This window comes from Sinocyclocheilus rhinocerous, unplaced genomic scaffold, assembly GCF_001515625.1.
Source record: "Sinocyclocheilus rhinocerous isolate Xijiao unplaced genomic scaffold, SAMN03320098_v1.1 scaffold38, whole genome shotgun sequence".
NCBI classification, from domain to species: domain Eukaryota; kingdom Metazoa; phylum Chordata; class Actinopteri; order Cypriniformes; family Cyprinidae; genus Sinocyclocheilus; species Sinocyclocheilus rhinocerous.
Genome location: NW_015666482.1, coordinates 163,448 through 172,033, shown reverse-complemented (window position 1 = coordinate 172,033; position 8,586 = coordinate 163,448). Strand labels below are relative to the sequence as shown.

At 40.6% G+C, this 8,586-nt stretch overlaps 1 protein-coding gene across 3 annotated transcripts; it reads left to right on the top strand.

The window, feature by feature from the left end:
- The first annotated feature begins 2,482 nt into the window (after window positions 1-2,482).
- On the top strand, window positions 2,483-7,564 carry LOC107732305 (probable G-protein coupled receptor 22). Of its 3 annotated transcripts, none has more exons than XM_016543589.1 (4): window positions 2,483-2,863; window positions 3,586-3,695; window positions 3,808-4,674; window positions 5,925-7,564. In XM_016543589.1, the coding sequence occupies exon 4, from the start codon at window positions 5,929-5,931 to the stop codon at window positions 7,246-7,248; it is 1,320 nt and encodes a 439-aa protein (XP_016399075.1). In that variant the 5' UTR covers window positions 2,483-2,863; window positions 3,586-3,695; window positions 3,808-4,674; window positions 5,925-5,928; the 3' UTR covers window positions 7,249-7,564. The 3 variants fall into 3 exon arrangements, with proteins under 3 accessions (XP_016399075.1, XP_016399076.1, XP_016399074.1); XM_016543590.1 differs by having other exon boundaries at window positions 3,577-3,695; XM_016543588.1 differs by lacking the exon at window positions 3,586-3,695.
- Window positions 7,565-8,586: the final 1,022 nt, after the last annotated feature.

The following is an 8,586-nucleotide window of genomic DNA, read 5'->3' as shown; positions in this document are numbered from 1 at the left end:
TAAGCTCTTTATTGCTCGTAAGGACAAGATTGTAATTCCTCCATATTACAGCTTTTCCTGCATCGTTTGGCACTGTAATAAGTTTCCCCTCACTAAATTTTTGCTTTATCGCACTCATTTTGTCTGCCGTGATGTGAGAGAAAAAGCGCGCGAGATCAGGAGCACATGCGCAAAAGTTATATATAAGTTTAAAAAAAATTATATATGTGCAGTGTTGGGGTGCCTCCAGGACCAGGGTTGGGAACCACTTTACCAAGGTACCTTGCTTAGAGTACCATAAGAATCAGTTAGAAAACAGGACTAAAAAATAACATCGTATTCTTACCATCTGATACCATCACTGTACCATGGTACCCACCACAGTACAGTAAGTGAACATATCTGTAAAATATACTTACTGCACTTCTTTTTTCTTTTCACAGCCTTCATCTGTCTGTTTTTCATATAACCACACATATATTGAGACACATGACTGTGGAGAAAGAAACAATATATATGGCAATCAAAAGAGTTATTTATAATATTCATCATACATTTTTATTCACAGCACACACAACGCTGTATGCTATTGTCATTTCCCTCTAAAAATCATCACAGAAAAATGGTTAGGAATAACAGAATATTACTCTGCAGTGTTGGAAGGCCGCTGGGAAAGCATGCTGAAATATTAATGGCAGCTGAAATATCGAGCCTGTCTTTAGTGCAAAGTTTTCAGTGGCGCTGCTGCCGTGTCTATAGAAGGCTGTTTACCACTTAATAATACAACATGTGCATTTCAGAATCAGAACGTGTGGAGAGCTGCATGCCAACAACTGCTTCAAATGTGAACACACACACACATTCTTGTAGCAACTGTCACTTTAGACGACCCCCTTACCTGCCAAATGAGCCAAACAAAACGAATTGAGAAAGACTTCTCCTTCTGCCAGCTGACAGGCCCGGCTTAATTGAAACTATCAATCACAATTCCTCTACATATTACACACACATTAAGTGTTCCCATCATCTAAATCAAACACACATGCTCCGTTCCTAAAGCTAGTGAGCTGCCTATACTGCCTACACAGCTGGCTACAAATAGAATCTCGTAAGTGAACAATTTGCACTACGTAGGCAGCAGCTCTTACGTCATACAATTAGCTACAGGTCAACGTGAGACCTGAGATACAATTGATTTCAATAATTTGCCATTAGCATGCTGCTAATGACATTATAATCTAAAAATACACTATATCACACACAAATATTGGGTAAAATCATGTGTGTTTAATTAACCTGAACTTTTTTTTTTTTTTTTTACAGATGCACAATATAGTGGTACATATTAGTTATCCGTCGATATCGGCTGACATTCTTTAATTTATCGGTCAATGTTAGATATGTAGTTGTGTATTTCCTCTAATTTTACATTTAGATTACCTTTGCAAAACCACTAACTATGCTTATGTTAATCTTTAAAGGTACTAATAATTTACCTAGATAAATATAATATTTAGCATATCTCAAAATAAATATGAAAGCATAATATAATTATAGAATTGTACTTATATATTTCTCACAATGAATATTTTCATATTCAGTATTATCAATATATTCATGTTTAGTGAATATTTATTTAAAATATTACATGTAGATATGCATTTTTATAATAACCTGTAATAACCCCATAATAATGTAAATTTGTGATAAAATCTCACAAATATTAATATATTATATATAATTTTATTACTAACATTATTACATAATTATTACATTTATTACATAATTTTTTTTCTAAATATTTAGTATTTATGTACTAAGTATTGTAAATATTATTAATTGAAAATAATACATGTAGACAATAATTTGTATTTAAATATTGTGTGTGTGTGTGTGTATATACATGAAACTAATTACTGGCTTATTGGTATCAGCCAGTATTTTTATATCGTTTCATGTCTAAATTGAATATATGTTCTGTTATTGAACAAATTACTTATTTATTATTTTTCCACTGAGCTCATCGCAATGCATTCTGGGACTACCTTCTCCGTTACGGATACATGTGATGCTGCTTTAAAATTTAGCCAAATGAGGTATCATAGAAGCAACAGTCTTTAAAAACTGCCTGTACGCCATAAAATGCTGCCTACGTAGGCAGCTCACGAGGTTTGGAACAGAGCCACACTCTTTTTGTGTCCTTTTCCCAGTAGACCCCTATCCACTTTCATCACAGAGCACGGTATTAAATATGAATGAAAACATGCAACTCCGACACAGTGCTTAAATAGAACCCGAAGCATCGCCGCAGGGATTGACAGATGCAGCCGAGACTGCGCTGCCATCGCAGGATGGAGGGAAACGCTGGATGGAGAGAACGACAAGAAAACAAAAGCAAGATTGCAACCCCACTCTCCGGGGAGGAAAGGGTTAACCCCATTACGACAAACCAGTCAGAGCAGGGAGCAACACTGCAAAACCGCCGCAGTGAGTGAGAGAGGGAGACTAAGATAGAGAAAGAGCGAACGAGAGAGAAAGAGAGATGGGGACAAGCGAGGATGAGGAGGCGCAACGGCAACACTTCAACGCATCACAGTTTGAAGAGAGCGTGTGGGATCAAGACAGAGGAAAAGCAGCAAGACAGAGTTAGCAAAACAGTAGATCAAAGTCAGAGGACGTCTGTTTCACTCCGCTGGCACTGCTGACAGTTCACACAAACAGCATTTGATTCACGCTCCTCGGGGGATGCAGGTTTACGACGCACTGACATGCAACGGCTGCAAAAGTGTGTGAAGAAGATGCACTTGTGGATCTCAGATGATGCTTTGGTGAAGCTGTAGCTACTCTACGTTGCATGACAGATGAGAACTCTGGGAGTGCAAAGGTAAGCGGTAAGTTATCGAATAACTTTGGAGATCAAATATGATTGAACGAATATGCATGCCACTCAGAATTTGGATATAAAACCATTTAAACAGTTATAATCCAAAAAAGCAGATGTCGAAACTTAGAAGATAGCAGATATATGGCTCCCTGGGTGACACCAGCATCTTTTAGAGAGCAATCTGTCCAAATTGGAGTTGCCCTAGTAAATCAAACTTGAATAAATCAAAAAAACGAAGGACAGAGCAGAACTAAAAGATGCATATTCCAAGAATGCAACCAAATATTCATGACTGAAGGAACCGTAGGTAATAGTTTAAGAATTTGTCAGTGAAAACTCCAGTTTGATGACTAATCTGAATATCTGAGGGGACGAGTCCTCCTCAACGTCTACATTTTGTGATTATCTTGCCGCTGCCTGTAAACAACAATCTGACTTTAGTTAGTCTATTGATCCACGTCTCCGCTGACAAATTTTGCCCCCAAAACCTGATCGATTCTGTTTACGGTTTCCCCCGATTTGTCAAAGTCTGCTGGACTGTGACATCTGGGGAAAATGTACAGTGTAAAGTCTCATCACGGCTGGAACACGATCACCTCGTTACACGTGATTGAGCCGTATTCTTGACTGAAAAATTATGTGAGAAATTACAGACATAAAACAACACAGGTGCTTGTGTTACCTTCCTTAAAAGGCATTGCTTTGGAAATGAGCGTTTGTAGATTGTTCCCAAGATGCACGGGCCAATCCATCAACCCCTGCAGGTTCACAGATGTACCTTCACATGGACGTTAAGCAAGACCAGAGCTTGTGCATTTCCGCAGACCGCTTGGTAAAGATGAATGGATAACACATGGAAGTCCTTGCTTGTTGATGGATTGGATGCAGGCTTAATGAATAATTGATTGTTCACTTATCAATACTTCTTGCTTTTTTCTTGGCAGGATTGTCGGATTAAAGAGCTGAAGAAAACTGCTTCCAAAGTGCAGTGCGGCCCATCTTACCCATCACTAGCACTGAGTCTCTCCAGCCTGCAAGGACATTCCCTAGAGTGGATTTCCCAGGTGAAGTCATTCCCATACACACCACGGATGCGGAGTGGTTTTATCTTGTGCTTCGGACAACGTTGACGATGCAGCCTAAAGGTCACCTTCTGTGAGGGGACAGGAAATTACATTTCCAACACCCAGAATGCACCACCCCCTCATGCTGACCTAAACAATTCTGTGATCTTGGATTCTTCGGCAGATGGCACATGCAAATCATTGTGGATTTATCACCTTCTAGGGCCCATAAAAATGCAATAACGGGAATACATCAGCGTTGAAGGAACGGTATGAGACCGGGTTACTGGATTTCTTCATCCTAATGGTATCGAGGGAGATAAACGCAACTTCCTAACCCTAATGTGGATATAATAATCAATCAAAACAATCGTTTTCAGTTGTCAAATTATTTAGAAAAGAGAAATTGACAGCTGATCTCTGAATTACTCGCCATTTTCTTTGGACTCTTGAACAAACAAGAGCGAAACCTCTGAAAGAGAATGAGAATGACACCTCTTTGTTAGTTCTGGACATGGCAAGGGATCAAACATATTGTTTGGTTTAGTAAAAATTAAAGACATTGCTGCCAAATTGTCCTCTCTGACTGCTAAGCGAGAAAATTGCTTGGATTACGAGGATCAGAATAGTGCAGAATACTTCCTTGAAAGGCCATGCCTGAGGCTGATGTACAAGTTGTACCCCTTCCAGACTATCCTGACTCGACTGCTGACTCCCGAGGCTGAGAAAGAAGCTGGAAGGGGAAGGGTAAGTCAACAAATGTGTCAAATAAACTATTGGACAGTTGTCATTAGTCGTCAAGGACGTCCAGAAAACAAGCTTGATGATCTGTGAGGTGTTGTGTTTTAGCTCATTAAGTCATTAGAGTTTCCATTTGGTTTCACTCCACTGTGTCAGTCAGTCTACATCACAACACAAAGAGTTATTAGTTCCATGTTGGCACCTTGAAGCATCCATCTTCATTGAAGTAAATTACAAAAGCCAGGTTCATACTTATCTCAGCGATCCTCTCTCTCTCTAAATTCTCCCTCTTGGTGATGAATGAAACCCAGCACTAAAGACAGTCACATTTGTAAATGGAGCAATCCATCGCTGCACAACAAATGAAAATGCATTGTGGACAAAAATAATAACTAAAGTGTGTCTATTCATAGCAGCGCCCAACACGGAATGGCCAATGCATTATTAGTCAGCGTGCACGCAAACATCGAATGTAAAGCCATTAGCATGCCCAGAGGGAATCTGCAGACGTTTTTGTGCATTTTCTGAACTGATCCTTGTTGAAAATCTGCCAAATTCTATGCAAATGGAGTAAAACATGGTCATTAAGAGATGAAAACAATATTAAATCAGCTAAAATATTTAAATGGACTTTCAAGTTGTAGAGGCAGTGGTGTGAATCCAGCAATAATTTAACAAGGGAAAAAGACCCTTTATCTAACGGTTTTGTTGGTCTTGATATGTGGGACCCCCAACAGATTTCTTGAATCATAACATGTTGTTGCCATTACAGACAACTTCATTTGGCTTTCCTGTAGCTAAAAGAGTAGCACATGGCACTAGCAATGCCAAGGTCATGGGTTTGAATCCCAGGGAAAACAAGAACTGATAAAAAAGTAAATGTGCGCCTTGAATGAGACGCAAGTCACTTTGGATAAAAGCATCTGCCAAATGCGTAAATGTGAATGTTGTTTAGCTGCTATCTTTTAGATTAGTAGCACATCAACTATCTATCCATCTGCAATTCAAACTTCAGACATAATTTTTCAAAGTTAGTCTTGACAAACATTGAATTTCTAGGTAAAAATTACTTTCCTTGTAATTCTAACATTGAAATTCGAATTGCAATTCTGTTTGCTACATATATTCCAATTTGGGAACCGAATTGGAATTCTACTGGATTCTCAATTCAATACTGAATGACACAATGCTGTTCAAAGTGTCTGGTCTTCCTACACATTTCTCTGATTATGCATCCTGCTGTTTTTACCTTTTAGGATAATGCACGTCCCTCCCGCAACGGAGGAAGAAAGCACGATGAGTAACGTTACAGTCCTCGACATTATCGAGTCCGTGAGTCCCGCCATGACGGCGGCTGGCCCTTACCCTTACCCTTACCCACTCAGCTTCCAGGTGTCCCTGACCGGATTCCTCATGCTGGAGATTGTCCTGGGATTGAGCAGCAACCTGACCGTACTGGCCCTCTACTGCATGAAGTCCAACCTGGTCAATTCCGTCAGCAACATTGTCACCATGAACCTCCACGTGCTGGATGTGTTGGTGTGCGTTTGCTGCATCCCTCTGACCATTGTTGTGTTGATGCTATCGCTGCAAGGCGACACGGTGCTCGTCTGCTGCTTCCATGAGGCCTGCGTGTCCTTCACAAGCGTGGCTACGGCGGCAAACGTGCTAGCCATCACTTTGGACCGATACGACATCTCCGTTAAACCGGCCAATCGTGTGCTGACTATGGGACGAGCGGTGGCTCTGTTGGGCTCCATTTGGCTGCTGTCCTTCGTCAGCTTCTTGGTGCCATTTATCGAGGTGGGATTCTTGGGACCGGAGCCCACCAAAGCCAATCAGACCACCGTTGTGCATGTCAACGAATATTACACCGAACTTGGTCTGTACTACCACCTAGTGGCCCAAATCCCCATTTTCTGTTTGACTGCCGTCATCATGTTAGTCACGTACGCCAAGATCCTGCAGGCGCTCAACATCCGCATTGGTACACGCTTCCACGCCACGCAGAAGAAGAAGAAAAAGATGAGGAGGAAGAAGAACTTTTCCCTTATGTCAACATCTGAGCAACAGCTGCCCGAGATCACGGACGCCTCGCAGAGCAGCAACCGCGGAAATGCTCCGCTTGGCATGCGCACATCCGTCTCGGTGATCATCGCCCTGCGAAGGGCCGTCAAGCGCCACCGGGAGCGGCGTGAGCGCCAAAAGCGCGTTTTCCGCATGTCATTGCTCATCATCTCCACGTTCCTCCTCTGCTGGACGCCCATCACCATTTTAAACACTGTGATCCTCAGCGCAGGCCCCAGCGACCTCACCGTCAAGCTCCGACTGGGTTTTCTGGTCATGGCCTACGGCACCACGGTCTTCCATCCTCTCTTGTATGCCTTCACGAGGCAGAAGTTCCAGAAAGTCTTGAAAAGTAAAATGAAGAAACGGGTGGTTTCCATCATCGAGGCGGATCCGCTGCCGAACAATGCGGTGATTCGAAACTCCTGGATCGATCCCAAACGGAATAAGAAAGTGACGTTTGACGATCACGAAGCTAGGCAGAAATGCCTATCATCCGAAGATGCAGACTAAAACCACTTTGCGACCACCAGTACAGGGACTAGTTCTCATTAAAGCACTGTTACACATAAAGGGAACCATGTTATGTGAATATTAGTCTTACATGAGCAGATATCGAAGAATCGGTTACTATTTATAACTTGGAATATAATATGATAGGTTTCATAGATTGATGCTATTGCAGTTACATGGTGCATGTCCTTTATAAACCACTGTATGTACTGTAAATACATGAAAACTGAGATTTGTACATACTCTTTATCAGTTATGTACCTCATATATGACTTGTAGCCTGTGTATACTGTACATGTATTTATAATAAACTAGGTGGGGGAAAAAGATGAAATCCATCTGCTTTTTGACTTGAAAGCAGATGCTATGAACATCATCTTGTGTAGGAATATGAAGATATTATTGTTTCTGTGGAAGAACAAAGGAGAATTACTAATAATCACATAGCAATTCATATGTTAAGCTCCAAACACAAACAAAACCCGAAAAAGCACTTACAAAAGTCATCATGATAACACTTTTCCTTTGTCTAACTGCATAAAATGTCGTCTTGTGTGTGAATATGAAGAGATTATAATTTCTGTGGAACAAAAACAGGAGAATTATTGACGAATCGTCACAAAGCAATTTATATGTTAAGCTCCAAAAACAATGAACAAAACACCAAAAAGCACTTACAATAGTCGCCTTGTGTTGCTGCACTCCAAGTCTTCTGAAGTCATATGACACTTTGCATGAGGAACAGACCAAATTTTAACAGATGGTAACCCTGCAAAGCCTTGAGATTCACAAAGAAAAGAAGGGAAGATGCTGCAAATATCATTGTTTTAGAGCAGTCAAATCTGAGGAAACGTCTGGTTCATTTTGGCACTGCTGTCGAGGACAAAACGTCCCTCATTTTGCATTCACTGAAACACTAAAGTTAAGCTCCCATTCACCAAATCTGCATACATATTAATGAATATTTTCCCAGGTCAGCACTGTAGCTCTTAGAGGTCTATTGTGCACCATTACGAGAACATTCTGCCTTGCATGTTCAGTAGGAATTATTTAGTATTGTCAAGAATGAAATGAACCACCAATGCCAAGCCGAATTAGATCAATATCAGAGTGATTTACATAGAAATCGCTTAACAGTTCTGCATGTTGGTGTAGACAAAATTTTGCACTACATCACTTCTGAAACAATACTTTTAGTTGATTCACAAGTTTGCAGTCTGAATTGGATAAGATGAGACAAAGACCATGAAATAATACAAAAACAAAATTCATCCTCACTGGCTGCATGGTATGTGTGTTGTATGTTTGAGGTATTTTTTAAATTATTATTTATATACT